General features: G+C 35.4%; 1 protein-coding gene across 1 annotated transcript in view; it reads left to right on the plus strand.

The window, feature by feature from the left end:
- The first annotated feature begins 663 nt into the window (after positions 1-663).
- Dlg2 (discs large MAGUK scaffold protein 2) overlaps positions 664-16,501 on the plus strand; it is a 2,085,086-nt gene continuing 2,069,248 nt past the window's right edge. Inside the window, exons 1-2 of the mRNA XM_042686455.1 lie at positions 664-720; positions 846-993. Of these exons, the coding sequence (XP_042542389.1) occupies positions 975-993 (19 nt within the window). The 5' untranslated portion in view covers positions 664-720; positions 846-974. The remainder of the gene's footprint in view (positions 721-845; positions 994-16,501) is intronic.

Raw genomic sequence — 16,501 nt, forward strand, 5'->3', positions numbered from 1 at the left:
TGCCTAGCCTTGGCGTTGCATGCCTAACACTACTACAGCGTCTCTGAGAAAACACCTTCGGGCAAGGTTTGGTTTCTGATCTCCCACGGTCTCAGTGTGTTTGCTCGCCGACAGAAAGCTGCTTGGATGTGAAGAGATGGCAGTGATGTGAAGGACTCCAGTGTGAAGAAATCTGCTTCGCCAATTCATCCTGCATCAAGTGCCCACTGAGTAGCACTGTCCCTTTAATGTCTCCATGCCAAGGGATTGCTTTCCTTCTTTCCAATCCTCTCGGGTAATGCATGGGAGGATCAGAATCATAGGGGGGCATTAAGGATCAAGCCTTCGGGGCTTGGACAGAGCAGAAGAAAAATACGAAAGTGACAGCAAGCTGGATCCTGTTTCATTGAGGGGGTGAGAGCTGGACCTTCTGGTCTATTACATAGAAAGAGGCCTTTCAACCTGTATTCTGCCCCCTGAAAACTGTTCAAACTCATGCACCTTTCTGAAGATACCAGAGTCAAACATTTTTTAAAATATTTTTTGTGAAGGGGAGTGGGAGGAGTTCAACTTTTTTCTGTAAAACAAGGCTTTTTAGTCATCGACCAGTTCATATTTGGATTTGATAATGTATAAAGTAATGAGACAGCTGTCGAAATTTGGGTTGTGCCCAATTGAGTTGCTCATTGAACTTCCAAAAGTGTTGCTGTCTGAAGAGGAGTGTTAGTCCTGTTTTCTATGGTTATGATAACTCTCTCACCTTTTATAAAAATGGAAAACAAAGTTATATTTCTCTAAACTCTATGGGCAGTGTAAAAAGTTTAGCTATGGAAAAAATGCATCATTGTTTTCTTTATCTGAACTAGAAGACACAGCCCTGGGTATCAAAACTGAACAGTGTGCAACAGTTACCTGGCACTTGGTCTCAATCCAACTGCATCAAACAGAGACTTGAGAAAAGATATTGAATCCTGTGGCAGCGGAAACACCCAAGAATGCCAGTCAAGAAGAAAGGTGGGCTATGAGGTTCCTATGTAATGTATGGTTTTCTTTGGTTTTGTTATTTGTAACTTACATTGTATTCCTTTGGAGAGTGAAATATTTTTTCCCCTTGGGTGGAGGAAATGTGTTTTGTAATATCTTTTCAATAATATTTTGGTATAGTAAAATGAAATACTTAATTGTAGATATTTGAGACTTTACGAGACAGGCTGCCTATGTCACTATGTGTAATAGGGATAGATTCACTACTGTAGCTTTGGAATCTTTTACTTGTTTTCTTAGCTTGTTAAAGTTTAACAGGTCTAAACAGTCTTAAAAAAGAAACTTGTATGATGGACCTTCTTCCTATGGACTTAATATTTATTGGGCTAGTGGCATGACTACAAGAGACATCAAAGTACTTTTGTTTTCATCAGATAAAATTTATCATTTATATTTTGATAAAAAATTCATATTTGGGTTTAATTACCTAAGATTTATGTAAATCTTTAAGGATAGAGCAAAACTTTAGTCATTTCTGTTTTCTGAGATGCATGCATTATTCAATAACATGATTGGCAAGCTCTCCAAATGAGGCAAGTGCTTATTTTTTTCTTCCCTACATTAACTTTTATTACTTGGAATTGATAAAAAAAAATCTATTATATAGATCATACCTTAGGGCTTTAATGTAGCTGAGATATACCCAGGTTTGCTTTGTTGGAAAGAAGTGTAGTGAAATTAGATTTTGAAAATCTGATAATGAAGATGAGATTAATGATAGTTTCTGGAATCAAAATTTATAACATCCTTGAACTCTACTATTTTGCATTAATATAGATTCAAATGTCCATCCAGTTATGTGAATTCCTACAATATTAAAGTAAAGCCTAACTTAAAAGTGAAAAGCCTAACTTGTAGGTGAAAATTCAACACTTACACTTGTGGATTTAGAAGATGCATTGAGGAAAATTATAGTCACTGGGATGCTCTTATCCAAACTGCACAGATGGACAATAATATTGAATAAATTTGAAACTTCTAGCAATGTATTTTTTGCACAGTTAGGTTTAAGTTTGAGAATTGTTCCTTTCCTCACTATTTCCCATAATACTATCAAGAGAAGTAAACTTCCTTTGAGATTTTAGAGCCACACATGTCCAGATCTGACACAATTAGCTTATTGGGATGAATTTGGACTATAGCCAATAAATGTTTTCTTGATTTGTTTGGTTAATGTGTGTCTTTATCATTGTTACCATTTCTCTAGATAGTTCTTTGGATTACCTTATTAACTTGAAATAATAATTAAACATACTTGGAGGAAGGCAGGTGGGGGAAAGAGTGAGAAAGGTAAAAAGGAAAAGAGGAGAGAGAAAGGGAATATAAAGGTTGTGAGAAGGAAGAGGGGGAAGCACAATTGATATGTATGTATAACTTAACTAAGAGTGAACTTAAGAGAGAGTGAACTTAAGGGTTCTCAAACCAATTGGCTGCATTTAAAAAAATTTATCATGTTTAAGAGAACTGATAGAAATTGCTGAAAAATTATTGAAAATTAATACTTCATGAGAAAGTATTATAGAGATTTTAATCTCTTTCCTTCTCTTATTCTCCTTTCTCTTTCCCTTTCTTCTTTCTTAAGAATGGATTGACATAATAGATTAAAACATTAGAAGAAATCAGCAAATTCTACCTAGCAAAATGAGTATTTATTTACACTGTACTATTGTATATACATTATGTAGTTCATTTAGTAAACCAATTTAGGGAAATAATATATTTTATTTTTAATTTAAAAACTGTTAATATTAAGGTATGATATGTAAGTCAGGCCTAGAGAGACAAAGGTTGAATATTTTCTCTTATATGTAGAAGATAGAATTAGCTTACAAGCTAATAAGTAAATGTATTAGGTGGTATGCAATTGTATACACATGTATTAACTGAAATATGGTCAATTCAAGGAAGAACTCAAATAGTGTATTTCCTTAGACAAAGTCTGAATTCAACAAAAGAAACATTAGAAAGTAGATACTTGAAAGGAGTGGGGTGAGGTCACGTGGAAAGAGGTAGATAAATGAAAAGGAGAAGAGGGGGAGAATACTAAGAAAAATTCAATGCGTATCCTATAACATTAAGGAAAGTGAAGGAAGGGGCAGGTTGGGTGGGATGGGTGAGAATGTTGAAGGGTTAACATCGATCAAGATGTATTGTATTCATAAACTGTTTTGTTAAATGGCAACTTTTTTGCACAACTACTTCAAATTAATAAAAAGATATGAGTTTTGAGTATAGATAACTAGCCAAATATGTTTTTATGTATGCATTGTATCTTTTTAGTTGGCTAATCTTCACTGTTTCTTCAGTATAAGAAGACAAATATTTTAGAGTTTCGCTTAGGGTTATTTTGCAGGCTAGGACTGACTGCCTTCATTTTGAATCTTTCTGTCTTTATTGTCACATGAGGTAGTTACTGATGGAGCTAGTCTTAGTGTGATTTTAAGTAATGGTGATCTCCATGTGGCCAAGTATGTGTTCATTATTGAAAATGATCTTATCAATATATGATATATGCATATGACATAATTTAATTTTTTTATATTGTTGCCCACGTAAAGAGACCATTTTTTCCTTGACAACATACAGCCATGGTGGAGGATGGGAATGGGTGTAAAATATCATTGAGCCCATTTCTAGGTGCTATTCTTTTTTTCTTTTCTTTTCTGCTGGGTACTGGGGTTTGAACTCAGTGTTTTTTGAGCTTGGCTTGCTTGCTAGGCTGGTGCTGTAACAGTTGAACCATGCCTCCAGACTAATTTTTTTGCTGGTCATTTTGAAGATGGAGTATCTTGGGTTTTTCTGTCTGGGATGACTTTGAATCAAGATCCTTTGGCTCACAAGTCTCCTGGAGAGCCTGGATTATAAGCATGATCCACCAGTGCCAGCTGTAGGTCCTATTCTTGAGTCTCTTGGAGAAGCTGCCACTGATTTACTCAAGCTTGCTCTTTTACTTAATGACATTATTTTTCTTTTACCTGGTCTGTTCACATCTTTATAAATCTCAGTTTAATCAACAGATTCTTCCATTTTTCTCGAGAGAATTTTTCTCTGTAGTTTATTTTAAATGTGGGATTCTAATATTTATTAGAAGTAATTTGGTTTATTTCCAACTGAGCCCTTAGAATAATTTTTCACATATTTTTAACATGAACATTTAGTACTAATCGAAGATAGGTTATATTAGCATTCTTTGTTGTGTCACAAAATTGTAGTGGTGTCTGTAGTACCCCTGAATAAGCTTTCTTAAATTGAAGTAATAGGATTGATATGCTGAGCTAATGTAAGAAGAAAAAGTTATTGTAACTTGTATTTCTTCCCTGTGTTTTTAGCAGAAACTTGCTAATCTAAGAATAAAATATGCTTAATAGATTTTTTAGTAAAATAAAGTGTCCTTTTGAATAGGTTCTTTATTTCCCTTATTGTTATTAAATATGTGAAAGAAGACATTGCTTCTAATGCTTTGAGACATGCTTATTTCATTTCTGTGTTTTTGGAAAATATTTCCATTATTTTCTAAGCGTCTTTAAAACTTGTATAGAATTCTGATATTTTTCACTTATATGACTCCTTTCCTTTGAATGCTTTTTTTCTTTTTGCAGCTGTTTTCAGTGATTAATAGAGCAAGCATAAGCAGATTTTTATCTGGTCCTGAAAGCTAAATACTATTATTTATTTTTATTTTTTTATTTGTTTTTGGGTCCGGTCGTGGGGCCTGAACTCTGGGTCTGAGCACTGTCCCTCAGCTCTTCAGTTAAGGCTAGCGCTCTACCACTTGAGCCACAGTGCCACTTCCGGCTTTTTCTTTTTGCTTATGTGGTGCTGAGGAATCGAACCCAGGGCCTCAGGCATGCAAGGCAAGCGCTCTACCACTGAGCTACCTTCCCAGCCCTAAATACTATTATTTTATATTCACATATTTTAACACTATATCTTTCAAAAGGAAGCTGGAAAATTCTATATATTTAGATTTTTTTTTGATGTCACGGGGTATTTAAACTGAAGACCTTGCACTTGGTAGGGAGGTGCTCTACCCAACTTTTTATTTTGTTTTATTAGCTATTGTTAGGTTGGGCTCAGCTTTTTGGACAGGCTGACATTAACCTGTGATTCTTTTACCTCTGCCTTCCACTGGGATTACACTTTGTACTACTACACACCTGGCTTGTTTGTTGAGATGTAGTCATGCTAAGTTTTTTTTTTGAACTGTGATTCTTCTACATATATCTCCTGCTTATAGGTAAGTATACATCACCATGCCTAGCACTTGTATATTTATTATAGTAAAACAGTACTGTTATATATTTTATGACCATCCTTGAAATCATGCTTGTTTCCTAGACTCACCATGTTTTTTTACCTCTTTCCTTTTGATTGGCTGTATATTTCATGAAAGTATAATTTCTGTTATAATTATGTTATTTTTTCCTCTCTGGGAAAGGGACATTAGAATTATTATTCTTTTTTTGGGGGGGGTCCGGTCGTGGGACCTGAACTCTGGGCCTGGGCGCTGTCCCTCAGCTCTTCAGCTCAAGGCTAGCGCTCTACCACTTGAGCCACAGCGCCACTTCCGGCTTTTTTTTTCTGCTTATGTGGTGCTGAGGAATTGAACCCAGGGCCTCATGCATGTGAGGCAAGCACTCTACCACTGAGCCAACTTCCCAGCCTAGAATTATTATTCTTATTTTTTCTTATTTTAAATTTCTTCATTATTTGATTCCAGCTGTTTGTGGGTTAACTTTTTTTAGTAGTATATCACTAATTCACATTTGATACTTATCTGTGTATACTTTGTATCTCTAGCTCTTCCTCCTCCTCCTCCTCCTCCTCCTCCTCCTCCTCCCCCCCCCCCTTCTTTGCTGGTACTGAGATTTAGACTCAGGACATCACACTTGCTAGGTGCTCTACCACTTGAGTCATGCCCCTAGACCTTTCCCCCACTATTTTAGAATAGGATCTTGTCTTGTCTTTTTTGTTGGCAGACCCAGATCAAAAATCCTTCAGTTTACATAGCTGGAATGACAGGTATCTACTACCACATTCAGCCTTTTCTGTTGAGATGGGAGTCTTGCACACTTTCTGTCTTGGCTGGCCTCAAACCTTTCAATCCTAGCTTCTTCAGTACCTAGGGATTAGAGGCTGGGCCACTTTTCCCAGCTTCTATTTCTGACTTTTCTTAAGTTTAAATTGTGTTTTTTGAATTAACATATGGGAAAATACATACTTGAATGTAGTTAGTCCTGATTGTCTGTTTTCCTTTGGTATAGATTTTTCCTAAGTTGTGGTAAAGCTTCATATTTTCCATACCAGTGCTATATCTAGATGCTTTTTTTGTTCCATACAGTTAATGAAACTCAAAAGAGTTGAGTCTTGGAATTTTTTCATGGGAGGACTGGAAATAGTCATGACTAAAGACACTCAATTTCTGTAATTCAAAGTGAAACAAATAATTTGCCAAATTATTTTAAGTTCCCTCCAAGAGTTGGTTGAAAGAGTTATTGGGAATAAGTCATGAATTTGTGATTTTAGAATATACTTATCATCTAGGAGATATTTAGGGTATTCTGGGTAGAGAAAAAAATTTGTATTCAATTACCGATTAGGAGTAGGTTATGAATCAACTAATAGATACAAAGGTAAAATTTCATTTTATTTTTCACATGTAATATATGGAGAAAATTGCAAATGGATAATATGTTAAAGACTTGATACTATAAGATATGGTATGCTAGGTTTAGGGGCAACTGCTAAAAGTACTCCATTTAACAAAATATTTGATCTCTCCTTGAGGCCTGTTACAGCTTTCTTAGGATAAAAAAATTTAGTTAGGGGCTGGGAAGGTGGCTCAGTGGTAGAGCGCTTGCCTTGCATGCATGAGGCCCTGGGTTCCATTCCTCAGCACCACATAAGCAAAGAAGAAAAAAAGCCGGAAGTGGTGCTGTGGCTCAAGTGTTAGAGCGCTAGCCTTGAGCTGAAGAGCTGAGGGACAGTGCCCAGGCCCAGAGTTCAGTCCCCAAGACCAGACCCCCCAAAAAAAAATTAGTGAGAAGATTATACATAAATATTGTATTTTAAAAATATATTAAGGAACTCAGTCATGTCTTTGTCAATAAATTCTTTTCTATTATATATTTGATAAACTATAGGAACAATATTCTGTGTTAGTTATAATTTTGTTTTTGTGCTCTTATTTCTTAATATTTATTATTACCATATCAGCTATTATAAAATATTTTACACTTAAAATTGAAATATATATATATATTTTTAACTGAGGGGAGGAAATCTGTCTTTTACATGATAGGAATCATGTCCTTTACCATGAATTTGTAGCGGTCAAGACACAAGGTCTGTGTATCTTTAATGTAGGTTACTTCGTCAGCAAAGGATCATGAGTTTTACCCAGTCTCTTCTGTCCAGTCAGTCATTCTGAATTCCAACTTAGTAAGCTTTCTCCATGAGTTCAATTTTTAGTAAGTGTTTCAAAGTTATTTTGAGAATTATGGCCAAATTTCTTCCATTATGAAACAGTTCCCGTAACAACCCATTTGTTTTAGACTTTAAGGTCAAGAGGAACAGTGTATTATAAGGCAAAAAGATCCTTTGAAAACAAATTATTAAATTTAACATTCAAAGGTTATGGAAAAAGTTTTATATTCTGTTTCTTGCTAGCTGCTCAGGCCTTAGGTATGTTAGAATAAGACATTAAGTCTTCTGTTGTGGTGTGGGGTTGTTATTTTGGAGAGTTATGACATATTTATCATTAAAAGTTTAGTAAGACTTGTGATGAGGTTAATAGATTCTGTTCTATTAAAATTCCCTAATAAGCAAGGTAAAATTATTGTAAAATTGCTGTATGTAAGGTAATAGCTTTGCTCCTATGTATTCAATCATGTATCCATTTCATTAGGATTTATTGAGTGTCTTCCATATACCAGCACACGTCAGATGCATAGTTTTCAGGGACAAATATATTATTTTGGCCATGGTGATCATTTTTCACTTTTCTTTTTGGAGATACTAGAGTTTTAACTCATGGTTTCATGCTTTCTCCCAGCTTGCTTGCTTAGAATTAGTGCCGTAACAGTTAAGTCATGTCTTCAGTCCAGCATATGTGCTGGTTAATTGGAGATGAGAGTTTTGTGGATTTTTCTCTGGATCTCAGCCTCCTGAGCAGGGAGGAGGATTGCAGATATTTTCCAATGGTGCTTGTCTTGGCTATTGTGATTCTTGAAATATGTTAGGAAAACAGATATAGAAGTAGAAAATTTTAATTTTGTGTAGTGAAGTTAACATAATGGGTCAAGGAACCAGATGAGGAAGACTTAAGCCCACCTGGAAAGATGTGATATTTAAAATAAGATGTAAAAGATGACTGGCAGGGGTTTACCAGTCATTGTAGACATGACCAAAAACTGTTTCAGATTATTATTATTACTATTATTATTATTACTTTGAATGATAACATCACATTCTGTATCACTACTGCCACTACCATCATCAATGACATGATGGATGATCATGATTATTAATGTTATGGTTGAGAAAATCTAGACTAGTAGGCAGATACCTACGCTACTAGGTAATCATTAAGCTGGACATGTTATCTATAAATGTAGGTATATAAAAATAATCCATTTATTTTCTAAAATTTCAACTTATTTTTGACTCTTAGCTACTGAATAGTACATAAAGTAAGTCTTCTAATTGTGTGTGTGTGTGTGTGTGTGTGTGTGTATGTGTGTGTGTGTGTGTGAATGCACATGTGTGCTAATACTGGGGCCTGAACTCAGGGACAAGATGTCCCTTAGATATTTTTGCTCATGGCTAGCCTTGAACCACAATCCTCAGATCTTAGTCTCTTGAGTAGCTAGAAATACAGGCCACTGTTGCCTAGCTCTCGAATCCTTTTTTATGTTTTCACATCTGGGATGGGGGGTGTACTCTGGTCATTGATTTTTGAAATATACAATAGTGTGAGTTACTGTGTCTAGGTAGTTCTTTCTGCTTTGGCAAGCTATTCCAAGTTATTACTTTCTTCTTTTTCTAGAACTTAAGTATCTGTTTGCCTAGATGTATTCTGATGCCATTTCTTCTAGTCTTTCTCCTTTCCAGGCAATGTTGATAACAGAGGCTAGATTCTTGCAGCCTTGGTATCCAAAACTTTTATTTTTTCTGAGTATATCTTTCTAGATTCAGTGAGGGTGATTAGGATGATGATAACAAAAGTCTCCCTTTCTCTGCCTCTACTTGAGAATTTCTCTCTCATCTCTGTGACAAACTTACTGTGAAGGTATAGGGGTCATAGTTTGTTTGTTTGTTTGTTTTGTCCTGGCATGTACCTCCCTGGAGGCAATAGAGTACCATACTAGTTATCTGCTTGGATGAGAAGAAAGGAAAAATTGGAAAAAATTGAGGGAGAGAAAATACTTTCTCAAAGTACCAAAATTCTACATATGAAATAGTTTGTGTGGCTTCTTATGATGATGCCACTTATTAAAATCATGTAACTTCACTTTCCTTTTTTAAAAAAGCTTACTGTCTTTTGACTCGTTGCCATATGTTACTTTCCTCATGCAATAATATGTATATATGAAATTCTCTTTTCAAAACTACTAATAGAATTATGACCAGAAGTCACTTTTCACTGTGAAGTCTGATGTTCTTTGCAAAGGTGGATGGGCATCATAGTTTAGTGGAGTGGAATCCACTGTTAGAATCCAGTTTTTGCCATCAGCTGGTAAAAGTTAATATAAAGAAAATAAACAGATTGAGCTTTAAATTTCTTGCCTTAAAATGTAACTGTACTTGTATGCTTCTTAGGACTATTGTGAACATCAAATCAAAATACCTAGCTCATATAAATGTTAGTTCCTAGAAAGATGCCATACAAATGCTTACCATCAGAAGAATTCTGAGATGGGTCTCTGAGGAGGAGTTAAGTTATGGTCAGGGTCAAGGCTCCTGCCATTAGTGATATGGAGTGAGATTTCCTGTCATTTTCTGAGCAATGAACCTTGCTCAGAAATGGCAGTAACACATCTGGTCACACATAGAAACCATTTTACTGTGCTTTTATAAAACAACAACAACAAAAACAGAATAGTAGCATGATTTTTCTTCCATAGATGCTGAGGTAATTTGTGAAGCATCTCATGTATACCAAACGACCTCAGTCTCCAAGCTCTACTTTAATTCCAGCCAGCCAATTTCTCCAGCACTTAGAATTTTCAAGCTTTATTTGTATTTTAGATTTTTAAAAATTAGAACAACTCACATTTCAGCATATATTTATTTATCAATTTGCTATCTTCATCCTTTCTATTGATTACTAATAAACCTTGAATTTTTCCCATTTTACTCTTGGACAGTTCTACAGAATATTTGAAATCTTGGCGCATATGAGAGGAGTAATATAAATGCAACATTTTATGCTATTATCTTTTGTTTCTACAGGAGAATTTTCCTGGCCAATAAGTATTTGCTAACTTTTTTTGGTGGGAGGGGTAAACTGTTTTCTAAGGACTATAGAAAAAAAAACATGGTGATCCTTTTCCAGGAAACTCAGTTGATATGGTATAATAGTTTGGTACCATATAGATCAGAATTTGAACCCTGGTCCCATCACTTATTGTGTAGTCTTGGGCAATGTAATAGTTTGGATCTTGGTGTGTGTGTGTGTATACTGGGTCTTGAACTCCCACTTTTCCTTAGTTTATTTTGCTCAAGGTTGATGCTCTACACTCCAGCTGTACCTCCACTTCTTGCTTTTTTGCTGGCTAATTGTAGATAAGAGTCTCTAGGATTTGTCTCCTCAGGTTACTTTGAATCGTGATCCTCAGATCTTAGTATCCTAAGTAGCTAGGTAATTTCTTTTTGAACAATGTCATCCTTTCCCTTGCTCTCTCCCAGTTTTGGTTTTGATTCTATGTGCTAGAGGAGGCTTGTTTTTCAGTGTTAGAACCTTTAGGATGTGGAGCTAGTGCCAGAAGAGTCATTTGAGGGGTGTTATTGGAGAAGTTATAGGGGCCTGGCTCTTTATTCTCTGTCTTCTTCTCCCTGGCCATGAAGTGAACAAGTTTCCTCTGCCAAATTGCTGCAGCCATGATGGACTTCCTTGCCAACATCCAAAGCAACAGAGCCAAGTGGTCATGGACAGAAACTTCTCAACCCATGCACCAAATTTAACGAATACCTAAGTCTTTCATCTTTTGAGATTTTATGAGGCATTTTTCTAAAATTAGAAAGTAGTTTTTCTAAACCTAGAAACTGTTTATGTTCTCCATTTAATCATCTTCCATGGTGTTATTCCTCCTTGAATGTAAGGCTGAACTTGCTATGTCTGCCGTCCATTTACTTTGCTCCTATGATATCTGGCATCTTGTGATAGCATTTATTATACTCTACTTTAATATTTTACTTTGTTAAACTATTCTCTGTATTTTTATCTTCAAACTAAAATCTCTGAAGATTTGCCTTTCTCATTTAGTATTGAGTTCTCAGTGTCTGGTATTCAATAAATAAAAAATTGACTCATTAATTAACGAATAAAAGAACTTACTTGTTAGACTTACAACTGTAGGGTCACTTTTAGATATTATGATTATATATACATATATTTTACATATATATATATATATATATATATATATATATATATTTTGTTGGTCATGGGGCCTGAACTCTGGGCCTGAGCACTGTTGAGCCACAGCACCACTTTGGCTTTTTCTGTTTATGTGGTGCTGAGGAATCAAACCCAAGGCCTCATGCATGCAAGGCAAGCACTGTGCCACTGAGCTACCTTCCCAGCCCTGAATATAATTTTTGTTTCAATAAACACATGTGAAACTAGTAGTTTAACATTTAACCTCGGATTCTAAAATTTAGTTATACAATTTACAGCTGATTGTTCAAGATTGTTTTTCAAAGAATTATGCTACTCTATTTTTGGAGGAATCAGAGTGCTTTTATGGAAAGAATACTATAATTGGAATTGAAAGCATTTAGGATTAAACTTGAAATCTGTTATTTAGTAGGTCTGTAAACTTGGATTTATGAATTTCAGTTTCATGTGAAATAAGTATATCAACTTTTCAGTGGTGGAAATCAGATAACAATGCATGCAAATGTCTCTCTAAACTGTAAATGTATTGAATACATTTATTCAAAGGAATTTTATTATAAATACTTTGCTTTCCAAAGTGTATTTGCATATTAAATTTACTTTTTCCTCTATTATATTTTGATCTTATTTTGATCTTTACTAATGATATCACTCTATAATTTACAATTTTTAAGGCTGTGGAAAATGATATTATGTATTATTCTTATTTTTAAAAGTTCATTTGTTAGCACTATATAAATTTAAAGTACCTGTCCAAAATTATTTATAACTTCTGGCAATGCTATTCTTAACCAAATACAATAGAGTTGAGCCTTAATCAACAGGACACATGATTGCCTACAATTATGTAACATTTACTATATCCTTTGGTTGCATATTTTAGGCTAAAATGTCTATTTTAGTATCCCTTCACCCTTCCCAGTGCTTGCCCTCTCTCAGGTAACCCAAATTTAGTTTCTTTTCTCTCTTTTTTTCCCTAATGGGCTCAGAAACCAATGAAAGTATTTCACTTAAAAATATAAAATTTGAGGCTATTTTATCTGTAATTCAGGTGAAAAAGTTTGCACTTATACCTGGTTGGTTGAACATCAATTGAAATATTAATACTGACTTGCTTGAATATTTTTCTAAACTTTCTACTTTATTCAACTTATGGCATATGACAGATCCTTTTTCCTTGCCTTTTTTGTTCATTTATGATAGTTGCATAGTTTAAGTTTACATTACCCTCAGGCTCAAACTCATTAGCCAGAAATAAAAATGTAAGTAGATGGAGTTGAAGGGTGTAATGGAATTGATGCCAGGTGCTAGTTATCATCAAAAATAAAAAGAAACATAAAATAGCAGAAACAGTTACATCACTAGATGCTGGTTTTCTAAGAAAGTTCTCTAAAACAAACTTTCTTTTTAACTGACCATTTTTTCTTATGTCTATCATTTTATCTGATGTGTCAGATTTTGCTTATACTGAGTTGAGAGGTATGTGCTGATTTAAAGAATATCTGTTTTCAATCAGTATGCTACTTTCTTTGGATAGCTACTTAATATATAAATGAATGAATGAATAAAAATCCATCATTTAGAAAATTATATTGCAAATATGATTATGGAATTTTCCCTTTATAAGAATAAGAGACTAAAATACCTACAAAATGCCATGGAAGAAAAAAGATTTAAAGTTGTAATGGGAAGAGTCCAAGGAGAAAAGAATCTCTACTAACAATGGACGAGGGTCCATTTTCTTTCTTTTTTAAAAAATTTTTTTATTATGAAAATACCATACATGGGCAAGATAATGTGTCCATTTTCTTACATCCTTACCATCCCTCATTTTCTTTTAGTCTTTGAGCTAGTTCATATGTAGTGATTTTGATTTGTGTCTCCTTGATGACTAGTGATTTTTTTTTTTTTTTTTTGTCGGTCATGGTCATGGGGCTTGAACTCTGGGCCTGGGCGCTGTCCCTCAGCATTTCTGCTCAAGGCAAGTGCCCTACCACTTGAGCCACAGTGCCACTTCTGGTTTTTCTGGTGGTTTATTGATGATAAGAGTCTCACGGACTTTTCCGGCCTGGTCTGGCTTTGAACCCCAATCCTCAGATCTCAGCCTCCTGACTAGCTAGGATTATAGGCATGAGCCACCAGTGCCCGGTGATGACTAGTTATTTTGATAACTTTATATATATATACCTATTGACTATTTGAATGTCATCCTTTGAAAGTGTTTATTTAGATCATCATTGCCTATTTTAAAATTGGGTTATTATTTTGAGATTAAATTCTTGGAGTTCTTTATATGTTCTAGATCTCAACCCCTTGTCACATGGATACTTTATATTTTCTTCCTCTTATGTGATCCCATTTTTTTTATCATGAGGAAAGTTGAATTTATTTATTTATTTTTGCCAGTACTAGGGTTTGTTGATCCCAGGTTTTAAGTTTCCTTGGCTTACTTGCTCAGTTGAGACATGCCTTAGGCTTCACCTTTTGTTGAGTACTTTGGAAATGGCATTTTCTGGACTTCTATACCTGGGCTGGCTTTGAATTGCTATCTTCTGGATTTCAGCCACTTGAGTAGCTATTTTGATGTCCAGCTGGATATTAAAGTTTATCAAAAGTCTTTTCTGGGTTTTATCCTTAATTTTATTGATTTTCATATTTTGAATCATCCCTTCAATTCTACTTGGTCATGGCAAATATGGCTTCTCTCTCTCTCTCTCTTTACAGTGTTAAGGCTTGACCATGGAGCCTTGTACTTGCTAAGCAAGTGTCTACTTGAGCCACAACTTTCATCATGAATAATCTGTTCTATGCTATTGGATTTTGCTAGTATTTTGTTGAAGATTTTACATTTATGTTTATCAAAGATATTTTTCTTTCTTTTTTTGTCCTCCTCTAGTTTTGGTATCAAGATACTGATCTTATAGAATGTGTTTCAAATAATGTCATTCTCTTGTGTTTATTGGAGAATAATTTATGATTTTCTTTAAATGTTTGGCAAAATTCAGCAGCAAAACCATATGGTCTTGGGCTTTTCTTTGATAGGAAACTTGTCATTACTGATTTAGTTTCATTACTTATTTATCAAGATTCTCTATTTCTTCAGTCAACCTGAGCAAATTATGTGTCAAGGAATTTGTTCATTTCTTCCAGATTATCAAATTTGTTAGCCATAATTGTTCATAATTTTGAATAATATTTTCATATTTCTCCAGTTAGTTGTATTGTCTTTTTCATTTCTGATTTCATTTATTAAAGTCTCTCTTCTTTTCTTAGTTTAACTAAGAGATTTTGTCTATTTTTCCTAAATACACTGTTGGCTTAGAAAGAAGAGAGTAACTTAAAAGAGTACTGTGTCCTCATCAGCATCTCCTTGGACCTATAATAGTTACTAGCTGATGGGCATGTATAGACCAACCCATGGCTTCCATGTCATACCTTTAGACACCAACTGTGTCATTTCCTGAGCCCACAATCCACTATGACCAACAACACTGCTATATGACCAAGACCAACACTGATGCTATAAGCTGCCTATTGCTGAGCAGACTCATGGTTCAAGAGCACTGCATCCAGGTACAGGTAATGCTAGCTAGAATAGAAGTCCAGTATAGATGTCTTCTCTTGGCAATGGAGTTGTTCTAGAACTTCCATCCATAGGCAAGCCAGTAGTGGTTGTGAGGTCCAATATTAGGCTTCACCAACTTGAAACTGAGTTCCAGAGCAATGTCATATGCTGCCTGAAGTTGGGGTAGTGATGGTGAAAACAGTCCTTTGGCCATTGAGGTGGACATTCAACAGGGTTATATTGAGTCTCATAGTCTCAAGGATCTATATATTTTTGGAGCATATCAGGGCCCGTACTGCAGCTAGTCATAATGCAGGCCAGTGTTCTTGTGTTAGGAAGGTTCTAGAGCCCTGTAACCACAGAAACCTCTGTAACAGACTGAAAGACTGAAGGTAGAGACAGTCTCTTGATCACCAGGATTGAGGTTAAACCCAACAACCACAGGTACCTGAGTAGTGCTGGTGGAGGGTACGTGTGCACATATACTAAGCTCACTCCAAGGCTGGAAATTCTGTGGGCAGAAACTTGAATCTATGCCACTCATGCACATGTCCCTACAGGCCCTTTAAGAGTTTCTATACCATGCTGAGTCTCACATCAGTGGGCCTGATATTGAGCTGGGAGACAAAGCCTTCTGCTTAGCTTTCCAGTCCTGGTCTCCAGCAGGTGGAGTCTTGGCTTCACCTTGTTGCTGTAAGCAAGAGGGGAGTATTGCGGCATATAATCTATGGGTATTGGCCTGGTGTGGGTATGTGGAGCTTTGCCCAGAACAGGGTTTTGAGGTAGCTTTGGTACTATGTTTCAAGTCTAAGAGCTGGACTTAATTCTTTCTCCCTCCCACAAATAGGAGGTATCTCTTTTTATACTGGGCTGCTTAGAATTGGGGGGGGCATGCCTCAGACAAACCTTTCCTTCAAAATATCACTTTGTTTTGTTATACTAAATACAGACAGGTCTCTCACTTGTTTTCCTTAGCTCTTATGAAAGTAGTTTGGTGTGTGAATAGCTGCTCAAGTTGGTGTGTCTGTGAATAGATGTTTAAGTTGGTGTAATATGGTCACTAGAGGATCTTACTCAGCTCCCTTAAGTTTTGTATTTCTAATTTTCTTAGGTAAGAAATATCCTCCATTTATTATTGTCTAATTGTGATTCTCATTTCTTTTAAGAAAGTGCACTTGAAGTTTGCATTGCTTCTAATGTGATATCTGAGCCAGATATATGAGTGGAGGAGCAATCTCTATGGATCACTGAAGGGAAAATATTTTGGCAGAGTAGCAAGTATAAATGCCCTG

Source organism: Dipodomys spectabilis, unplaced genomic scaffold (assembly GCF_019054845.1).
Source record: "Dipodomys spectabilis isolate Male_0828 unplaced genomic scaffold, ASM1905484v1 ptg000003l, whole genome shotgun sequence".
In the NCBI taxonomy this organism is placed as follows: domain Eukaryota; kingdom Metazoa; phylum Chordata; class Mammalia; order Rodentia; family Heteromyidae; genus Dipodomys; species Dipodomys spectabilis.